Source organism: Zea mays, chromosome 3 (assembly GCF_902167145.1).
Source record: "Zea mays cultivar B73 chromosome 3, Zm-B73-REFERENCE-NAM-5.0, whole genome shotgun sequence".
NCBI lineage: Eukaryota > Viridiplantae > Streptophyta > Magnoliopsida > Poales > Poaceae > Zea > Zea mays.
In genome coordinates this window covers 31,543,871-31,566,374 of record NC_050098.1, presented here as the reverse complement: position 1 = coordinate 31,566,374, position 22,504 = coordinate 31,543,871, and the positions used below count along the sequence as shown (strand labels likewise).

General features: G+C 42.6%; 2 protein-coding genes across 2 annotated transcripts; one reads left to right on the top strand and one right to left on the bottom strand.

The window, feature by feature from the left end:
* The first annotated feature begins 11,377 nt into the window (after window positions 1–11,377).
* LOC103649916 (transcription factor bHLH110) lies at window positions 11,378–16,735 on the top strand. The gene is made up of 7 exons (XM_008675597.3): window positions 11,378–11,973; window positions 12,547–13,204; window positions 15,447–15,605; window positions 15,737–15,802; window positions 15,934–15,999; window positions 16,167–16,226; window positions 16,325–16,735. Exons 1-7 carry the CDS (start codon window positions 11,798–11,800, stop codon window positions 16,469–16,471), a joined length of 1,332 nt encoding a protein of 443 aa, XP_008673819.1. The 5' UTR covers window positions 11,378–11,797; the 3' UTR covers window positions 16,472–16,735.
* Window positions 16,736–16,799: 64 nt separating this feature from the next.
* Window positions 16,800–21,290, bottom strand: LOC100282007 (uncharacterized). The gene is made up of 4 exons (NM_001368111.1): window positions 21,042–21,290; window positions 20,622–20,864; window positions 17,153–17,270; window positions 16,800–17,065 (listed from the first exon to the last, which is right to left on the bottom strand). Exons 2-4 carry the CDS (start codon window positions 20,800–20,802, stop codon window positions 16,972–16,974), a joined length of 393 nt encoding a protein of 130 aa, NP_001355040.1. The 5' UTR covers window positions 20,803–20,864; window positions 21,042–21,290; the 3' UTR covers window positions 16,800–16,971.
* Between the last annotated feature and the right edge of the window lie 1,214 nt (window positions 21,291–22,504).

Sequence of the window (22,504 nt, the reverse complement as noted above, 5' to 3'; positions counted from 1 at the left end):
CATTCCAACCATCCTATCCCAATAGAAGAAACTAATTTATGGTGAATCGTTTGTTGAGCTCGATGAAATTATATCAATGGAGGTTGATCAGGATGTCATAGAAGTTGACTTGGATGTCATGGAAATCGACCTTGATCTCATGGAAGTTAATATATGGAAGTGGGACAAATAGATCTCATGACGATTGATTAGTTGTATAACTTATTTGTAGAAATTGAGGGAGGTTACATTTTTTTATGAGGTACAACTAGGTCTAGAACTAATTTGTATATGCATCCTTTCTTGACAAATGTACACTTATGGTGTACTACTACCTATAAACTTGCACATTATTTGCAGCTAAATCATTGGTCTTGTTTCAAGTGGCGTACCTTGTTTTATAATGTTGATCTTACATGGTATCTAGTTCCACATGTGTCTACCAAAACATGATGCTAAGGATGGATTCTAAGTGGTATACACGCTACAAAAGGGACAATTATATCTTGTGTACCTTAGCATCATTTAGTATTGGTAAGCCTCCCAAAAATTTCATGTTTATGCATGTGTGCAAATTTGAAGCCAGGCCATTTGAGCACACATGTAGGTGGAGCTATCACTACCAATTCGGTTTTCATGGTCTTTATACAAATCTTAACAAGTGATGTTAATGGTTGTATAAGTAACACAAAGTCCAAACCAAGTTAGCAATTTACTTGCAGGTGAAGTGCTAGCTTGGAAGTTGTTTAGGAGGTGTTTGGCATGGCTCCAGAGTAAAACTCCAAAGGGGAGCTGGTTAGAGCCAGCCAAACACCCAAACTCTAGAGTTGCAAATCTAGAGTTTTGAGAGCCGCAACAAGATTTTTGGAGTACCTCTTTTGTTGCTCTAGAATCCTTAAAAACAACCTAGACATGAAGTTTGTAGGTATTTACCTACCAGTGTCGCTAGTTATGAAACAAATCTAGGCCTTAGACCAGAACTGCTCCACTCAGAGTTTTAGAGTAGAGCTAGTCTGGAGTGGAGCAGAGCCATGCCAAACACCCCCTTATTTTACACATCTTGAGTTCTAAATAATTATCAAAAGGGGGATATTGAAAGTCTCCATTTGATTTTGATAATTAAGAGACAACCTTAGTTAGACTAGTGAGGTTTCATGTGAGATGAACAAGTTATTGGTCCACACACTAGGTTAAGCAAGCAATGAAGGCCATGGCAGAGAATGGATTATGCATGTGATGCAAGTTCTCAACTAGTTAAGGTTGATGACTTGGTCAACATGAACATCAAGCAAGAAGGAGTTTATTAAACATTGGACATGATATTGTATCTTATGGCAAGATGGAGAATATGAAGATGGGGTTGAATTGTGATAGAGGAGTTGCAAGAGTTAAGGGCATGCTAGAGGCTTAAGACACAATTGACCATCATGGTGGTGAAGAGTGAGTAGAGGGCTTAGCGTTGATGGACCAAGATAATGATGAAGAGCATGCAAGGCTATGATCAATGGACCATGAAGGCCACGCGAAGGTATGAAGTTAACCATATCATTCCACAAATATTAAGCCAAGTGAATACTTGTATCGATATTAAGTGTCTTGATGGAGTAAAGATAGAGGGGCTTCGTGATATGGATAATGTCAAAGTAGTGGGGTTGGCTACACTTATGGATAACTATTGTTCATAATTTTATGATTATGAAGATGGAAATATATTATGTAAGGCAAAGGTATATTTGTATGGTATTTTATTTTACCAGTGTAAGGTTGAGTAGAGAAATGCTTGATCAAGAGGATAGATAGTCATGCTATCAGAAGGGCAAACTTGTTTACATAATTTTATTTAATGTCACTTGAGAAATCTTACTTTGCCTGCATGATAGGATCGACCGGTGGTTTCAAAATGTGTTTGAAAAACCTTTGCAAATCGATTTGAAAATGCTAAAATAAGATGAAAGGTATTGGTATTTTGATGGGAATGCACTTAGAGTTAGCGACTTTTCAAATGGTATGAAAACAATTTGAAAAGGTTTTGAAGGAGGCGCTTGGTGGGCTATTTGGGTGTGGATGAATACTTACATAGGATCTTAGGCTCCTTGAGATCTAGGTAGTCATGGTCTAACTTGGGTAGTTTGAGCTATCACGTGGTCTAATAGGTCCCTGGTGTAGTCTAATGTGACTAGTCCATCATGTGTCGAACCATATAGTCTCATTGTACAGTCATAGTGGGGCGGGACAATGACACGGGGATGGGCCCATGACCGATGGCGGGGTGGTGGTGTGGAGCAGAGCACTATCTAGCGGTGGTGGCGTCAACTAAATTGAATGGGCCCGTCCGGCCGGTTAGGAATATGTATAATCGCTTTGCGAGTACCCGAGATCTGGCAATCGACAATTTTTTTTTATTTTTAAAAAATACTTTATTGAGTACCCCTGATAGGCACTCGACAAAGAAATTTTTATTTATTAAAAAACTTTATCGAGTGTCATCTGCAGAGGTAAAGGTTTTTGTCAAGAGTCTTTATTGATACTCCATAAAGTTTATTTGTTTTTTTCCAACATTTTCTATATGTTTCTAAAGTACCTAGAACTGCATGTTCAATTTTGGAATATTTCTCAGTTTTTGACGTAGCTACTAAATTAAGTTTATTTAATTGAATTTCTTCAGATAATTCAAATTTCAACTGCAAGTCATTCGAATAATAAAAAACAATGAATGCAGAATTGATATCATGTTATTGAGCACAAGTTGAAGCCTAATTCAGGAACATTCCAGAAATTTTGAACATCATGTTTATGAATTATGATCACAAACTTGTGATCCAGTTGATTTCAAATTATATAAAACACAAACGAAGTCAGAAAATCATGAAACTTGTAGAGATGTCATTATATCATATATAGAGGTTGTAATAAAAAAATTAACAATGTTTCGTGAAAGTTGTCATGTACTATTTGTACAAACCTAGTCAGCCTTCACATTAAATTATGAAACTTGTACGCAGATTCTTCAGTTTGTACATACCGTACGTGACAACTTTCATAAAACAACTTTCAAGAAACCTTGTCATTTTTTATCACAACCTCTATATATAATATCATGATATCTCTACAAGTTTCATGATTTTCTGACTTTGTTTGTGTTTTATACAGCTTCAAAACAGCTAGATCGCAAGTTCGTGATCATATGTCGTGAATAGGATGTTCAAAATTTCTGGTATGTTCTTGAATAAAGCCTCAACTTGTGTTCAATAACACGATAACATTTTTTGCATTCATTATTTTTTTGCATTTTTCAAAAAAATTGTAGTTCAAATTCGAATTATCCGAAGAAATTCAATCAACTGAAATAATTTTACCAAATATATCAAAAATCTAGAGAAATGTGCCAAAATTCCATATGTAGGTCCAGATACTATACAACTGAAAATATTTATATCTCCATGTGCCTTGTGAGAAACAATGTTACAGTTCGAAATTATTACGCTTTGACCTTGTGCTACTCTGAAAGACAGCATAATATGATTAGGTCATGATGGTTAGAAGCTCCTTCAAAAGGTTGCAATCATAGCATCAAATGGTACGTTATGTTTGTTGTTCTGAGTCATCTTGATCTAACCATGCATGTTAAACTGCCAGAGGCCGGTTTAATCAGACGTACGGTCGAGTTGCCCTTCCGAAAAGAATCTGTATGCGCACACGTACTTAAAGCTTAAAGCTAGGGAAGGCTTTAAAAGGTCCATAGTCACATTTGAACCTTTCCAATCACTCTTTTCTTTTCTCCCGAGATGTCTTTCTGTTGGCTTTCAGCTCCTTTAAAGGGAAGTGTGGTGCTCTCCTCTTTTTCTATTGATGTGATGTTTGCACAAGACCCGATCGAGAGCTGGACTGATGTCCCGGGGAACATGCGGGTGGATGTGTGCATACTTTAACGCATGAGATTGTTGGCACCTGCAGTTAATAAATAATTAAGATTTATGGACCAGCAGGCATCGCACGGAAGAATGTTTGCTACTCGATCAATGTGGTCAATAGGTATACGTAGGGATGTACATGTACCCGACATCAACAAACCTCATTGTGGGTATAAACAAAATTTATATAGACATTTACTCCCTCTATTTCCAAAATACAGGTGGATGTTTTAGGTTTGTCATAAACATTAGAGAAAGAGGTGGAGGGTAGAGAAGAAGGGAGGAGAAAGAAGAAGAGAGAAAAATGAGCCCCCTACCAGCTTGTGTTGTCTCTGGCATTTGTCACTAGAAAATCAGGCTCCTTTAGTCTATTCCTGGATCTGCCACTAAACATCCACAGATTTGGAATGATTTATGTTTGGTAGCACTCTATTTATATAGAGATCCACAAATTTATATAGGCATTTACTCCCTCTATTTATAAGAATGATATCTCTATATATGGTAGCACTCTGTTTGGAGCATGGATCTTATTTATTCATATTCTTAGTGTTTCATTTCTGGTATTATTTGTTTAAATATTGTTTTGTGCTCTAATTATGTTTATCACATGACCAGTTGGTTGCATGACGATTGAACTACCTTATTTGAAACATATAACCTAGCTAATCAAGGAATCAACAAGAAGTAAAATGCTAGCCATGCCATGCCTAATACTCTCTCGGTTCCAGAATATATAGTAGTCGTTTTAGCTCTTGAATTTTATGTCTATATTCAAATGAATGAAAATTAATCTATACACATATATAAAACATGTATATCAATTATTGTGTGAATCCAATAAATCAATAAAACGAATTTTATTTTGGGACAGAGGAAGTAAATAAGATATATATCTGATGAACCATGGCATCGATGAGGGTTGGTGTCGTCTTTCACATCTTCCTATGTATGCATAGTGTGCTAGATTCTCTTGGCCAATCTCCAAGTTTGATAAGGTTTAAAATTATAATTTAAACAAATAGAGCACACATGTGAGAAATAAAATAAAAGGAATAAAAATAAATAAGCTCTAAATAACAATGATTAGATCATCGACAGAAATATAACAGTTGTACAGACTAGTTTCGTATTTTCTTTATTTAAAATAAATTTGTAATAAAGCCTTAGAGATTAAACCACTTCTTGCTAGCTATGGGAAAATTTATTTGCACCCTAATATATGTTCTAGAGTACGTGCAGTGCATATTAACATATTTTAGCTAGAATGCATCACATGCATGCACTATCGGAAATAAGCTCTTTGTCGAGTGCAATATATTAGGCACTCAGCAAAATAGTCTTTACTGAGTACCACTCTTGACGAATAACGACACTCGACATAGACATCTTTTGCTGAGTGCGAAACACTCGGCACATAATGACCCTCGGTAAAGGAGTCTTTGCCGAGTGTCAATATCTCGGCGAAATGAGGCGCGCGGCAAAGGGACGTCAGCAGTCGTACATTGCTGACGGTCAATACCAATGCCGAGTGTCCAGAGCCGACACTTGACAAAATTACATCTTTGCTGAGTGTTCTCTGGTGGACACTCGACAAAGAGAGTATTTGCCGAGTGTCTTTGGCTGGCACTCGACAAAGTATATTTTTATTTTTTTCTTTTTCCCATTAAACTTTTTGCGGTGTCTTCTTATAGTATGTAGATCTACATGTTCAATTTTGGCACAATTATCAAAATGTTTGTTATATCTGTTAGATTTAGTTTGTTTAATTGAATTTCTTCGGATAATTCATATTTGAACTGCAAGTCACTCGAAAAATATAAAACATTGAATGCAAAAATAATATTCATGTTATTTAGCACAAGTTACGATCTATTTCAGGAGCAGATCAAAATTTTCGAGCACCATGCTTAAGAAACAAGACTGTTGTTGGGGGCCTTCCTTTTCTAAAGGTTCTCAAAAATGTGATTAACCATATGTTTCCAGCATGATTATGAATAGTTACAGGGAGCTTCGGCTTTGGGATGAAGAACTTCTCTCATGACAGAACCAAGGAAAATAAAGAGTGGGAGACAAAGCTAGAAGCCAAAAGACTTCGGCTGAACATATTGACGAAGCTCAACCATGATGATGACTGAAAGGTGCTAAAGACCTTATAGTCCTCAATAATTCATGTTAGGACTATAGACAGTCACCAGGGACATGAATGTACTTTTATCCGGACTACGTCCCGTGCCTATAAATAGATGAACAGGAACACCGTACTGTTCACGCTGGATTGTAATCGCTCTCGCGCCATTCCCGCTCTCTCACCTTTTGACAAGTCGAAGGTAACATTGTAATATGAACATTGTTAATGCTTGTTCATGTTTAATGAAGATAATGATAAATGGATTATTGATTTATAGCAATTATTGCCTTTATTCCTTTGTATTCTTCCGCATTCCTTTACTTATTTATATTCATGCTTACATGATAAAATGATGAAGGTATGACCTTCATGACCTTCGTCTGAAGATCATTATATCCGAGAGGAAATAATGCTTCGAAGGACGAAGGCCTTTAACCATTAACAATTGTGTTGTCTTGTTCTTGACTTATAGCATTTGAGAACAAGTAAACAACAACTGTGAACTTGCGATCCGGTTGTTTTAAAATGTATAAAACATAAACAAAGTTAGAAAATCATAAAACTTGTCGACAAGTCATGATATCATATGTAGAGACTCTGATAAAAATTTGAAAATGTTTCGTGAAAGTTGTCATGTACTATGTGTAGAAACCTAGCCGGCCTCCATAGAAGTTTTATGATTTCATGTGAAGTGTATTGTACGAGAGTGGAGGTGGTGAGACATCATGTCGAGGATTATAATGCTAATGGCGGAGTAATGGACATGTTGAACGACTATCACGAGGCACAGTTGGCTGAAGGACATGCGGAGGACGAGCCAGAGGTGACCGCAAAGGCGTTCTACGACATGTTTGACGCGGTACAGAAATCCCTTCACGGTAAGGCACAGGTTTTTCAACTGGATGTCATTGAGCATGTAATGGCGTTCAAGTCGCAGTACGACATGAGTCGAAACACCTTCGATGTTTTATTGACAGTTATTGGCAGACTGCTTCCGGAGGATCACGTTCTTCCCAAGAGCATGTATGAGGCACAGAAACTCCTTCATGCACTCAAGATAACATATGAGCAGATACATGCTTGTCTGAAGGGTTGCGTGCTATTTAGGAAAGAATACACGAAGGCAAAGTACTGTTCGAAGTGTAAATCCTCTAGGTTCATGGAGGTAGACTCTGGTGATGGACAGAAGAGGCAGCTCGACATCCCCGTGACAATCCTACACCACCGTCCATTCATATCAAGGATACATCGTCTATACATGATTCGACCTAATGGGGAGAGGTATGTAACTTTAGATGTTGTCGCTGCTTTTTCATATTATATGTTCAAATTCATAATAGAAACTAATACCTTTTCTTTACTATTTGGACAGATCTTGGAAGGTTGTGGAGAATGTAGGGGTCACGGCCGCAACCCCAATGGTATCCTCGGCCTTCTGTGCAGGGAACACTTCCTTGGACTTGTTGAGTACGCCGGAGTGACAGGCCCTGCATACACCTTCGACCATTACGCTGTCGCCCCCGATGCAGTAGATCGAGACGACAAGGAATTCAACAACAAGGCAGAGTAGGTGAAGCAAGAGTTGTGGGTAATTCTTCCTCGCACTATATAATTTAATACATTGCATTCGTTGCACATTCTTGAAAAATATATAATGTATGGATACATCGTCTTTGTATGCAGGATTTCTTTAGATGCGAGGCTAGATATGAGGCCACTAGGAATGTGGTGGCTACCACGAGCTGTAACAAGCTCGTCGTGGACATGCACTACGAGTCATGCATCCAGGCCATTGTCACTTACCACGGCTCCATCCTTGGGGAGAAGGTGAGCAAGTTATACGCCCGAAACATGTCGTTGATTCGGGACTAGTACTTGCAGATAAATATAGAACTTTAATATTCGTATTAAATATGCTTAATTTTAACTTATGATAATTTGTGTACTTGTTTTTTGTAGACGATTCCTTATTGGTGCGTCGTGCATCCTCAGTGCTAGGAGCAGATGGTGCAGAGGTGGTGCTCGCACGAGTGGGATGAAGCGCACAACACTAGCCAGGAACGACGTCTGATGATGCAAGGTCCCTCCCACCTCCAAGGCAGTCGCAGCCTCAGCAAATACATAGAAGCATGGGTACACACTCTTTTTGTTTAGGTATTTAACTTTCAATTAAGCATGATTTCTAACCATCTCGTTGGTTTTCTCGCAGTCGACGTCACATGGTGGCTAGCCTTGCTCCACCTTCTCGGCGTATGCTATGGCCCACAAGGACAAGGCGACGTCCGACGTCACCTACAACCCGGAGGACGGGCTCGAGGCAAACAACAACCCCAACGTCCACATCCGCCTCAGTGAGTACACCGCCATGGCCAAGGAGGTACATGGGCCAGATTATGATCCGAGGATCGAGGACATCGACGGAGATGTCCTCATGAGGGTCGGAGGAGGCAAGAGGCATGGGCGGCACTAGATTGCCCATGGGGCAATCGACTCATCCTCCACTCCCACTCCATCTCAGGTGCGAGCAAGGAGCATGAGCGTGAGCCCATCCATATGACCTCGACAGGACAACTCACATCATCAGATACAACAACTTCAGGTTAGTACATATCTATTTGTCATTCATTGCTTATTATATATCTTCTCTTTTCATTATCGTAACATTAGGGCGAAATATTATAGACTCAGCTAGATGATGAGACGAGGCAATGTGAGGAGATGGAGAAGAGGATGACGGAGATGTTTCAGTACATGCAGAGCCTTGGTGCCGCATCCGGATTCCCTGCTCAATTCCATACTCTTGTGAGTATCAAAATTTTAGTCCCGCATGATATATATTCATCTGGTCTCACACATGCAATATCTTCTCTGTGCAGAGACAATCGGCGGCATCGAACAACCCTCACGCTTCACCCAGCCCTTCGTCGAACCAGTCTAGCCGCCCACCTCGTTGATGACATTGTGTTGGTGACATGTTTGAGAAACTTGTTGTGAGATACTTGTTTGTGAAACTTTTGTGAGAGACCTATGTTTGTGAAACTTGTTTGATGTGTTGATATTTGTGAGATATATGGTGTTGGTGATGCATGTGTTGATTCTGTGATATATGTGATGCCTACGATATGTATCTTTTGTTTGTTTGGATGGAATAGCAAAAACAAATAAAAAGGGTATTATGGCCACTTTGCCGAGTGTAACTCTCGGCAAAGAAGGCACACCTGGGATCCGGTAAAGCTTCTTTGCCGAGTGTTGTGGTCCAGGCACTCAGCAAAGGGACTGGCAAAGGGGCCCATTAGAGCCACCTTTGCCAAGAGCTCGTGCATCAGGCACTCGACAAAGAAGTCCGCTTTGCCGAGTGCATATCATCGCACTCGGCGAAGGGGCTGGCAAAAGGGGTGCCTAGTGCCAGGATAGCAGACACTTGACAAAGACTCCATCACCGTCACTTGGTATCGCGAGTTTTCTTTGCCGAGTACCAATTGCACTCGGTAAAGACTTTATCAAGTGTCCGACAAAAAAGTACTCGGCAAAGAAGCCGATCTATAGTTCGCAAGACTTCTTTGTCGAGAGTCACACTCGGTAAAGAGTCTGTCGAGTGTTTTCTGGACTTTGCTGAAGCACTTGGAAAAACAGTTGTATCCGTTAGTGATGTAGGGATGGATTTCCTAAAGTCTTGTAAAAGAACGAATAGGCAGTGCACAACTCAACAAACTTGTATATACACTACGGAGTACTACACTTTTAGAGCTGCAGTAAGAAAAAGGAGAGAGAAACAGTGAACGCAATACATGGGAAAGCTAGGGTCGGGCGGTACGGTAAGGTATCTGCCGTGCCCATACCTGGCATCTCATCACAATCTCCTGGCCAAGCTTGTCGATCTAGCCTCTCTCTCTCTTTTGTGCAGTGAGACCCGACATGAATGGGTGTGGGGCTCATCTGATCAGTCCTTGTGTTACTTTGTTTCCTTTTCCTTTGAATTTCCGGGGTTTGCAGAAGGACAGCCGGGTACTGCATCGATGTTGGGCATTCTCCAGTTTTGTTCTTGGTCTTGGAGGAGGAAAAGGCCCAGGGACCAACTTTTTCGCAGCCCCCCCTTCTTCCTCCCTTTGCACTGCTGCTGCCGTGGAATCATACATCACAATTACCGAGGCCACAGAAAAGAGTGTTTTTTTGCTTGAGGAAAAGGGCTAGTCCCTTTATTCCAACCACACACATGCATGCAGAAAAAGTCGATGGTGGTGGAGTCGTACAGTAGTACAATTAAAAACTAACTCGATCATATATATACATACTTTGAAATGCAAGTGCCAGGTTCTTGAGTACTGTCCTCAGCTACTACTACGTACCTTGAAGAAATTTCTAGCAAGAGACAATGGCTAAGAAAGAGACCATGCATGGTGAAATTAAAGAGTGTTCTTGACATGAGAAACGTGGTTTGCTAACTTTAATCAAGCCCAACCAAAGCTATCCCAATATTTAATGGATGCATGGGCTAGCCGGCCGGGTGAGAGCAAGGTTAATAATATAGATTATAATGGCTTTTATGATGTTGTCATACCATGTATATAGCAAACTAAAAGTCCAGTCATACAATAACTCTACCATGATATAAGCTATACATTTAATATTAGGACTTATCTTTTTTTTTCTCACACAAAGTGGCTTAGAGTCTATGAGTAGGCCACTTTTAGCTGGCTATTAGAGCAAGTTTAATAATATAACGCATAGTAAGTTTTATAATGTTACCATGTTACATATAGCCAACAAAACATCTAGTCATATAATAACTTTCTTGTGTATGGTACAAGTTGTATATTTAATATTTATTCTACTCCTTCCTCTCATAAGTTGTCTTGTAGTCAGCCCACGTCCAGCTGACTACTAGTGAGCAGCCCGTTTTTCTCTCTTTCTTCGGTATGGCCATAAATCTGATGTGTTATCTCTTGCAGCTTGTCTCTGTCACCTTATTATACTTGTTCTTAGTGAGCAGTCCGCTTCTGTGTCACCGTAAACCTGATAGGGCATGCACGTATTACAATCCGTCCACGTCATCTTATCATGCTTGCTCTAGTCTTGTTAAATAGATCTGTAATAAACCATATATAGTCCGTTTTTCAAGTTGGCATCTTTGCTACTTCCATTTGGTACCAACATGATCTGACATCTCTACGTCAACTCGCCAGACAGACAAATACCTATTGCAGACGCCAAAGACAAACAATAATTGACATTACTTTGGCCGTTTTCTGTAGACCGTTTTCTTTTCCCGAGAACAATTTGTACCAGCAGTGACTGATCGATGAGGCGTTTTAGCCCTATATATGGCGGCTATAATAATACACCCGAGCCAGAAAAGACTTGTCTCTTTGGTGCCATATGCATGTTTATGGCTACGCTAGCTTTAGGGCAGAGAGAGAGAGAGATCCTACTAGCTAGCAGAAATGTTAGAATGATATGAGAGAGAGAACAGAGAGAGCAGAGAGAGAGAGCTTTTCTTCTTGCCTTGAAAGGAGAGGAACGGGAACAAAGGTACCCAATGCTAGCAGATACATAAGGAGGGACGTACGGGCCGGGTAAAGCGACGAAGCCTTATGGATGGGCATCTCCATTTCTCTAACCCGATATGCCTAGCTTAGCTTCCATTGGTGGGGGCGTGTGTGTTCTTTGAGAGATTCTAAAAGCTCGTCACCGTAGAGCTAGCAGTGCGACCTTTATTTTCTTCTCCCCCTCGTGGGGGAAGTGGCATCGATCGATTAAGATCCCCTTTACAACCACCATGATGGCAGCCTCGTCGTCGTCGTCCTTCAACCTCAGTGATCATCTCGTTCAAGATGACCTCCCGTGGCCTGCTTCTTCTTCTTCTTCCTCCCAGCTGCCATTTGCTCCTTCTCATCCTCCTCACGGCGCCATTATTGGAGGCAGCCAGCAATGGTGGCAGCAACCTCAAATGCTGTAAGCACCTTGCAGCTCTAGCTAGCACTAGTATTTCCTTATGTTTACAATTATTGTCAGGGTCAAAATTTGTTCTTTGTGCATTGTGAGTGTTCAATCATATTCCCTTCCTCTCTCTCTCTCAAAGGAAAGTAATTTTGGAGTGCATTCATGCATTCTTTGTTTTTATAGTACTGGATTCTTCCTAGGTAGAATTTGGAGTTTTCCTCTGCATATGCTTGTTCTCTCTCCCCCCCCCCCCCCCCCCCCCCCCCCCCCAGCTGCTCCCTGTTGTCTCCATGGAGTCTAGGGAATCGTAGCTCGGCAAAATGACAACTTTCGGCAGAAACAGATAAACAGCACACGGATGATGATGCAACTTATGTGCATGACTCCATCCAACAATTTGTTGGTTTCCTCCGCGACTCCGAAAGGTCGCTGTGCATGCATTTTTCTTTTTTGTCATGGTCATCAATGGACGGCCGGCATATATATACATACATACATAGTGATTCGTCCTCCACATCTTGTTTACCCAGCAGGCCAGGCCAGCCGGATGCATATGCATCTATTTGATTCCTTTTACTACTGCAGAAACTGTGCAGACCGGCATCCCTCCGACGAGCTTGAGGTCCTCCTCTCAGCACAAGGCAGCCACCACCACCACCACCATCCTTCTTCTTCAGTGATCCATCCTCAGCTAAGCTCGCTGCTAATGATGCAAGACCTAGGGTTCCAATGGAGCAGCTGCGGCAGCTTCGTGGACACCTCCTCGTCGTCGCCCATGCCACCACCACTGGTGAACGGCCAGCAGCACGACGGCCACAACAAGATCAAGGAGTGGGACCGCCCGCTCACTGCTAATAACTCATCAAGGTCATCGTGTGCGAGCACAGCTATGGCTTGCCGAGATGTCGTCCTCGACGGCGGCGGCGGCGGCGGCCTCCCTGCCATGGCCGCCGTCGCCGCCGATCTTGACGACGGCACCGTGCTCCCGGCGAGCGTCAACGTCCCCCGGACGACGACGACGCGCCAGAGGCCATTCCCGGCGGCGCCGCCACCTCTCCCCGGCGACGCGTTCGAGATACTGGCTTCGTCGAGGCTATGCAAGACCCTGCTGCTTAGCCAAGCTTCTTCTTCGGTACTGCTCCATAATGGCACGACGATGCCTTTGTTGAGATCAGAGCATGTGCCCTATGGCCCTCCTGCTCCTGCTCATCCCCAAGGACCATCCATCGGCAACTACAAGCAGGTCAGTCAAATTAAAGTACAGTGTAGAGCTTGCGTCGTTGCTTGAACAGTACAGTACTCTCTCTCTCTCTCTCTCTCTCACTCTCAGAGAAGGGAAAGGAAAAGGATGGATGCATGCATCAAACCGTTAGCTGCATATGCAGCAGCTGCTGTTTTTTTTTTCTTTCTTTCTTTGGCTGAACAGCTGATGATACTTATCCTGCAGTGTCTTAGAACTCAAGCAGTAAGTGTATAGCCCCATTTGCCCTACTGTCTTGAGACCTCTAGTTAATTGAGTTCAGACATTAAATTGATAGGAGATAACTTAACTAAAATCATTTGAACTCTAAAAGATAGCATAAAATCTCCTTTTATGATTATATAGTGTGGCATGTAAACTCAGGTATATACATGGTATTCCATCCATCCACCTCCAGAAAACTATATGCTTGCTGACTTGATTAGTCTCTTGTTAGCCAAGCCAAAACATGTTTCTTTCGTGAGAGAATGAACTACGTGATGGTATAGTTATTGTGTATATACACGCATGTATATATATATATATATATATATATATATATATATATATATATATATATATATATATATATATATATATATATATATATATATATATAGGCGAAGAGAGTTCAAGTCAATAACAGATTAACAGTTACCAGTAGTTCTACTCTCCCCTATATATATGTGTGCATGTTTTGCTCATACTCTCTCTATCTATCTATATGTCTATCTGTCCGTGTCCGTGTATATATGTGCATGCTTCATTAGAGAAAATAATGGTCGATTTATTTTCTAAGCCCAAAAAACAGAGTCAAATATCTATCTACTATTATAAAGCATCAGATTCGATGGTCGTCCTACATCACGCGCGTAGGTCTATTCCTCTCCCTTTATCAGTGTGGGCCGTGAGAAACCACACAAGGCTCTATTAGTGGGTCGTTACCTCGTAGATGGGCCGTGAGTCAAGCCTAACAACAGAAAGCCGCATACAGTGCAACGCTTCCACATAGTACCACTCCACTATCTAAAGGAGGACGAGCTACTGTGCGAACTATAAAAAAAGAGGGTAAGGCTCATTTTCAACTCATAACTTTCTAAGACCTTTGGCTAAGATAAAATGTAATATTTTGTTCTTGTGTGTCGTGGCAACACATGTGTATTGTACTAGTCTGTATATACACATAGGATGTATGAGTACCTAAGCTAAGAGGGTGTGTTTGTTTGGGATTATAAACTGTTCAGACTATATAATCCAACAGATTTTGAACTAATAAGTGTTAGTTCAAAAATTTATTGGATTATATAATCTGGGCAGATTATAAACCCTAAACAAAACATCCCTATGCCACCTCACGTAGCTAGCAACATGTTACATATGTACAGTATGTGATAGAACAACATTTGCATGCCAAAAGGCATTGCGCTTTCAGTGTGAGGACCATTACATTTAGCTGTTATTATGTGATCGAGTAGTACGGACAGGGGCGTACGATTGTGTTCAAGCTGCTAAGAGGTTACAGCTCATTGGGTTTGCCGGTTTGCGTGCCTTGCCTGCTAGAGTACCAGCTACACGCGCATGATATGATGTCCTACTCCTACTCCTAATCTCATGCATGCATGTCCTGATGGATCTGCAGTGTGTGCTGGCAGCCAGTCTAGTGCATGCTCTCTCGCTCTCCGATGAGATCCTGGCCGAAGCAAAGGTAGAGAGAGAGCAGGTCGGAGCAGAAGCTAGGCCCAGCCGGGCCGGGCCCATGCTGTACAAAGAGGAGGAGGAGGAGTACAACAGGCCGGCCGGGCTCTCCCTTTTGCTCTGCATCCATTGCAGCAGCCTTTTAGGGTTGGAGAGTGACCGCCCGGCCGCGCCATCTTTTTTCCGCCCAATATCGTCGTACCGCCCATACCCTCCTCCGGCTCTGGCCTCGCTGCACTTGCATCGTCTTCACTTAACTCCTCGCAGGCTTTGTTGTGTTTGCAGGGAACTAATAAAGCCGTTTGCAGTGCTGCTGGCGCCCTGCCCGTGCCCTGTCACCACCATACGACTAATTACACACACCTTATTCATATATATAATACACCCTCCATATAGATATATATAGTTGATGATATAGAAAAGAGAGCATGCATGGGTGACAGGCTTTGTTCTGTTGAAGAACGCAACGTGATCTTAATTCTTCCCTAGCTAAGATCAGCGGTCCTCCATCGTTTCTGATGAACACGCGTGCGTGCGTGCGCCTTTGCAGTGCATGCAGATGGGCGCGTCTTGTGGAGGCCGCGCGCAGCACGAAGCGGCATGTCAAAGCATGGCGGCGGCAGCAGCACGCCCAGCACTGCCAGTGGTGCCGTCGTCGAAGAAGCCTCGAGTCGAGCAGCGGTCCTCCACCATCGTCCCTTCTTTCAAGGTACTCGTATACTCTAGGCTGGGTCTCGTGCCGTCTCGATCGTTTCGTCATTTCGATCAACGTTAATTGACAGTAACACCAACCTAATATCCAATCATATATATATAGTACTAATTCTGTTCCCTGATTAGGTAAGGAAAGAGAAATTAGGGGACCGGATCGCTGCTCTTCAGCAGCTCGTCTCACCGTTTGGCAAGGTACCCGGCCGTCGTCACGATTATTCAGCATTATTAGGGTTTTGGAGGGCAGGCAGGATTACATATATTATTAACTCTCTCTCTATATATATAAATATATACCTGACACTAACACTACTATGTATGTGCAGACTGATACCGCATCTGTGCTCATGGAGGCCATCGGTTACATCAAATTTCTTCAAGATCAAGTCGAGGTAACCAACTAGCTAGCTGCTTATCAGCCACACTTGGTCCATGAGTTCCAGACATAGCCACGCTCGCCAAGAAATACTGTTTCTTTCTTTCCATGGCAAGCATCTGCTGGTAGGATTTTTTTCCTCCTGACAGCAGTTCTCATGATCACCCTCACCCTCACCTGCAGACTCTGAGCCGCCCCTACCTGAAATCCTCCAGAAGTAAGAAGCCCAGGCCGACACCGCGGGTAACACCATACGTCTAAATCAGGCTCGGTTTCAAAATCTGGGGGAAACTTTCATGTTAAATCTGATGTTTGTGCACGTCGCGTTGCGTGTGAATCAGGGTTCTTCAAACGCGAGCGCTGGGGAGCTGGAGGAAACGAGGCCTGACCTCCGCAGCAGAGGGCTCTGCCTGGTGCCTCTCTCGTGCACGTCCTACGTGACCAACGAGAACGGAGTCTGGGTTCCACCGAATTTTAGGGCAAACTAAAGTCATGTCAGCGCTACTAGAGACACAGCACAACAGTGTACCAAGAACTACTAATCCACGGTTCATCTCAGTTCATCCACGGTTAATACCAGTTCTCCGGGCCAAAAGACACCCACCATCTACCTCTTGTGTTGTCTCTCTTTGCCACTTTTTTTTTTTGCTAAGCAGTAAATAACAGTCAGATATATACAATCTCTTCTCCTGCAGTTATGCAGAGGCAGAGCGGCTGAATACGATTACAAATAACCAACTGCAGCGTGCAAATTTCGAGGTCTTAAATCGCGAGCGATCAAATATACACAACATGGATAATCAGAGTCAGACCATGTAATAACAACATTTGAGGTGAACTTACAAGTAAATGCGAGTTAGTTGCATATCCAGTACAAACCCACTGCTGTGTTATTATATATATGAATGAACTGCGACGCAACAGACACAAGAAAATCTGTAGCTGGAGCCTGCAGACACTTGGCTAAGCATTTACACTGAAAAACGCCTCATGACGTCGACCCTTTGCTGCCTGTAGTCATGAAAGACTCACCGCAGCCACACTGCCCTTTGGAATTTGGGTTTATGAACACAAACTCGGACCTGCAACAGGAAGTTTAGTTTGTAACTTCAAACTGATGGACAGTGGGGCAAAACAAAAATAACTACGTAGTAGAGTAGCAGGCATACTTTAATGGATCATCAACATAGTCCATCTTGGTGCCTATAACATGCATCAAAGCCTTGGGGTCGATCAGTACTTTAACTCCTTTCTCCTCGACAAGCTCATCGAACTTCCCCTTTTCATCTGAAATTAGAGGAGCATACAATTGAGCAAAAAAAACAGAAGCAGCCAAGTGTGGCCAGCAAACACCAGTTACAGCAGAACGAAGATCGACACGACGCTCAGTGACCCTTTTAGATACCATGCACGTTCATAACTCGTGAATCTCATTACATGGACCAATTGATGCAGGCAAAATCATAAAGGTACATGCCACTCGAGTTACACACCATAAGTTTCTACCAAAATTTTACCTGATACTATGTTATACTAGGAAGCCATAACTTTGCAGATAAGGCTAGGGCACCATACATTTTTTGCACAATTGATTGATAGAGGCCGACTCAATAGTGACAAAAAAGTTGGCAAAAGGTCCAATTGGGTATTAAAAATAGATAGCAATTGAACATCGCAACCAATACAACCGTTGAAAAGCCATTCAGATTCCAGTATTAAAAATACTTAAACATGGCGCACCAATAGTAATGTTAGTATGTTACACTAGGACATCAAGCTTTGCAGAGACCACAAGATATTTTGTTGCGTTCAGAGGCGAAGGAAGGACAGGTGCTGGGTGTGCTGCAGCACCCCCCAGACGCATGTATCAAGCAAAATTAACATGTGAATCAAGACCAAAAGCCGTTAGGAAATCTAAACTTAAACAATTCAGCACCAGTTCAGTTAAAATACATGCACCAAGCCCCCCCCCCCCCCCCCCCCCCCCCACACACACAGCAATCCTGGTTCCGCCCTGGACTGGTACAATACTGGAAAAGGGGTATAACTTGACCTGGTTGCAAGCATGACCAAACCAACAAATCCAATCGGGTATATCAGGGCAGATCTGGGCTCAGGGCTGGGGGAGCTGCAGGCCAGGTCCAGTTCCTAAAAAGCTGAAGACCTCTTGTGAATTTAGTCCATGAATATGAGGCCGAGAAGATCCAGCCCCACCTAGAGACCCAACACATCCACCCTCTGTTCTCCAACTATGGAGACGTAGACGCACCAATTCCTTATGCCTCTATGTTTTATGTTTCCTAATAAGGACATTACTTCCAAGGTCCAGTTACAAGAGCGTGAGCATTTCAATTGAATCCTCATGTGTGTTCTTTCCTAGTCAATTATTTTTCTAACCTTGTAGGACCTGTTTTCTTGATTAGGAACCTTGGAGTGGACCAACAAGAACTTGAAGAAGGCTAAAGAGTCAAAAATGAGCAGGTAGAGCATCTACATCACGCAGGCGGCCAAGCCCAATGACTTTGCATCCACGTCGGATTCCAGGATTGGGTTGCACCAAATTTGACGCCCAAAATGCATATAGACTCTGCTTTCGACGTTTTTTATATGCAAGGAAAGATGAGATAAGGTTGTCTCCAGCGGAGCGTGCATATGGGTTTTACATTGTATATTGCACTGTTTACAGAGTGGAGTTTGAAATAGTGAGTGATAGGGGGTGGGATAGGAAGACTGCTAGAGATAACATAAGCTTTCCAACCCAGCTGGTCTTACGTCCAAATTCCTTCAAAATCAATAGGAATCATCGAAACAAGTCAGCGTCCAAAATTTGGTCTGGTGCCACGTCACCACCTTTTGACCCGTTGGGTTATGTATCGTGTTGGAGTCCATCGAGGACACGTCCAAGGGTATTGCATGCCCCTAAACCTTACATATTCGATACTCGATAGCCGTCGCTATGTTAGTGTTCAGATGTTATCTTAGGTTCAATCTGTTAAGAACAATACAAGCAATCATCAGTTTGTTGAACCCCACCTTCATAATCGATTCAGTTGACTAGAACTTCCATGTTCTTCCTTGTGTTCTCGATTGCGCTTACAGGAAATAAGCCTTCTTAGCGAGGACATCCTTGTGGCACGGGTGATAACCAATGGAGCAGTGGTGTAGTGATTGCAAGAAGCCGTACGTTTAGAGCCTTAAATCATCATCTCTCCACCTCAATCGACTTACCTTTTGGAAAATCAAGCCTAATCCTTCTACCATTTCTGTTCTCCGTGGCGGCATCTTCCAGCAAGCTGCACCCATCCCTTCTCCTGCTCCGGTTGGCTATAATCAATCATCGGCCATCACCTCAAACCGGCAATCCCCAAGCTCATAGCCAGCGATCCCTAGCCCCTAAGGTGAACAATGGTCCCAGGAAAGCAGGCGGCAAGCGCTCAGCTGGCCACCATTCAAAGGGAATAGCATCTCTAGGCAGCATCCAGCAGGCACCCAGCTGGCCAGGCGATCACCGCTCTAATCCCCCATCTGTTGGTATGCTAGCTGCAACAGTGAGCCAATGAGGCAAAGAATGTTCTATGGTCTAGTACTACAGTATAAGTTCATCCCATTTTGATTGCTATTTCCTATTTTTCATACCCATAATAATTGATTCTAAATTGCTACACCGAGTGGCATTTGTTTACATTCATTAAAGATAAAAAGATTAAAGCGCTTTCTGGCTACAAGAAACAATATGTTATGATAAATTTGTCATGTACACAATGAGTGGTATGTATTGTAGTACTTCATTTCAATTTACAATGTAATCTTGTTTATATGAAGTATACAACAATTTGAAAATTTTAATATACAATTTTAGATGGTAGGGGAAAGCTATGTGATATTGTGCATACATGTATGACTTTTGGTTATCGGATCTCTTATTTCGTATTCTTCTACGAACAAAGTTATTATATATACTTATACTCCATTCTCTTTTATAAGGCGCACATGCATATCAAGATTCAAACCTCACAATCTTTGACTAACAATTTTGAACTATTATAGCACAAAGTTGATATGGTTAATTTGTAATTATCATAAGCCTATAAGCATAATAATATAAAATAAAATAAATAGATTGTCAAAGGGTAATCTATAAGGCCGTGTCAGCCTGTCAGGTAAGCTATGCCTTATAAAAGAGAATGGAGGGATTATATGCCATCATGAGCATTTTTAATTGATACTATTATTTCTAATATTCCATTCATCATTACATTTAACTTATCCCCCACCCGCGATCCATTTCTGGATCTGCCACTGGGTATTATGACTAGTCTGGTAATTAATCTGCCATACCAATTACCAATATAACTGAAAAGTGACGAAATATAATATAAATGGTAAGAACACTAACCATGGTATATGGCTGAACATCACGATACAACAGAAGTAACATTTTGCAATAAAGGATCTTATACAAAATTCTACATATTGGATGACCGGGATAGTATTAAGCAAGACGTGTTATATAAGCTTATCACTTTATTCATTTCCCCCCGCCCTTTATGAAATCGGATGTTGTTAATGTGAATTTGTGAAACGATGAAAAACAGGTGCAGAAAGTTGATCTGTGCGACAAGGTAGCAGTAAGTATACCGGCATAGTTGAGGGTGTAGGAGAGGCCGTTGCAACCTCGCGCTTTGACACCCAGCCGCAGGTATGGCCGTTGCCTTAGGCTGAGGAGCTGCCGGATCCTGGACACCGCGGCGTTCGTCAGCGTGAGGGCCTGCCTGCGAATGGCCCTGTCGGCCGCAGCCCTCAGCACGGAGGACGACATGGCTACCTGGCGGTGGCTTCGGCAGCAACCTCTTCTCCACGAAGAAGCCGCGCCGCAGGGTCCTGAAGGAATCGCGTAAGAATAAGATTTTCTCGATGGATTGTTTGCAAAAGAAAAAGAAAAGAAAGGAGTGTTGATTGGTAACTCCTATTCACCATTCGATTGAAATCCCCAAGTGGAAGTGATGGTGAGAAACCGATGAGTCGCTACTCAAAAAGGGAACCGATGAGTCTCCTCACCTGCAGATTCCGAGATTCGGATCGATGGATGGGATACGGGGACGCCCGCCCGCAGGATTGGATCTCCTTCTCCTTGGGAGGCTGCTAATTGGACTGGGTAGAACGGGTTAGCATATTATTGGAGCGTTCCTCGCCATCGCCGCCGTGCCGTGCTGCTCCTCTTTTCCGAGACGCTGGGAGCCCGGATTGGAGGCGTCTGGAAGACGAGAGGTGGAGAGGGATGGCGTGACGACGAGGTTTGCTTCTTTTGTTTTTGATTTTTGATTGACGATGGTTTCCTCGACTCCAGAGTCCAGACTCCACCGCTTGCACAATGATGACCCGCCCGGAAACGGCCGTGCTTTTCTTTCGGCCCACTATTGGCCTAGAATCAGGCCCAGCTCGATCACGAGAAATTTGTGATTTTGCCACTCCCAATTTTGATGTATGTTATTATGTCATCCTGTGTCTATTACTGGTGGGATTATGTGTCTATGATTTGTGGGTCTGATGGCATACTGACGAAGCCCACAAATCATAATGGCAAAATTGCCAATGTCTCCTCGATCACTGAAATTTGGTGTGTTGTCTTTTTTTTATTCCGTTGAGACATATTTTTAATATTACTAGTCGGTTGCCTGTGCGTTGCGACGGCTCACAATAATACCCACATAAACTATCACAAAAAGATCTCAAGGTTTTTTATTGATTGTCTTCGCTTTTCGCATAATATTTTTTATGGACGCACGGTTACCATATGCAGCAAATCAGAGACCTCATCCCTCGCCTTCCCCACTTCCAATGTTTCGTAGAGCAGGAGGGGAAGGAAAGAGGCGGACATACCTGTTCGTTCCCGGAGAAGAACACGACGAAGAACTGGGTATCTGGAGGCGACATAGGTGGTACCGCTAGACATATATAAGGATAGAGCACGCAAGCGGGGAAAAAGTCCAGTCGGACCAGCTCCAAACCGAGAGGCACCCGCACTAGACGTCAGTCCGAGAAGGACGAGAGAATGCGAGTGTCTTGCCAACCCTGGACACGCCGAAGCGACACAACACCACCAACAACTCCATAGCATATGCCGACTGCTGCCACGATACGGACCTTGGTTGTCTAATATCTTATACCTGGACTCCTCATCGCCAAGATAACCTAAGTGTGGCAGGCGCCACCATGTCCTCCTTGTAAGTGCAATCAACCCTAATTGAGGGTTTTGGTGATTAATGACAAAACAAACTAAGATTCTAACAAGTTTGCTCCTAGTATGTACACAGTATTTCTACAGACAGGAGAAGCACAGATCTTACGAGCATAAAAGTATAAAGCACAGCGGATTTAAAATTCCACATCAAATGGCGTGCTCCAAGTGCTAAGAAACAACGGCGGTGCTAAATTTATAATTCTTGAGTCATATGAATCGTCGTACAATTAAGAGGGATCCGCGACGGTTAAGTAAGTTGTGAAACGAGCCAAGTTCAAAA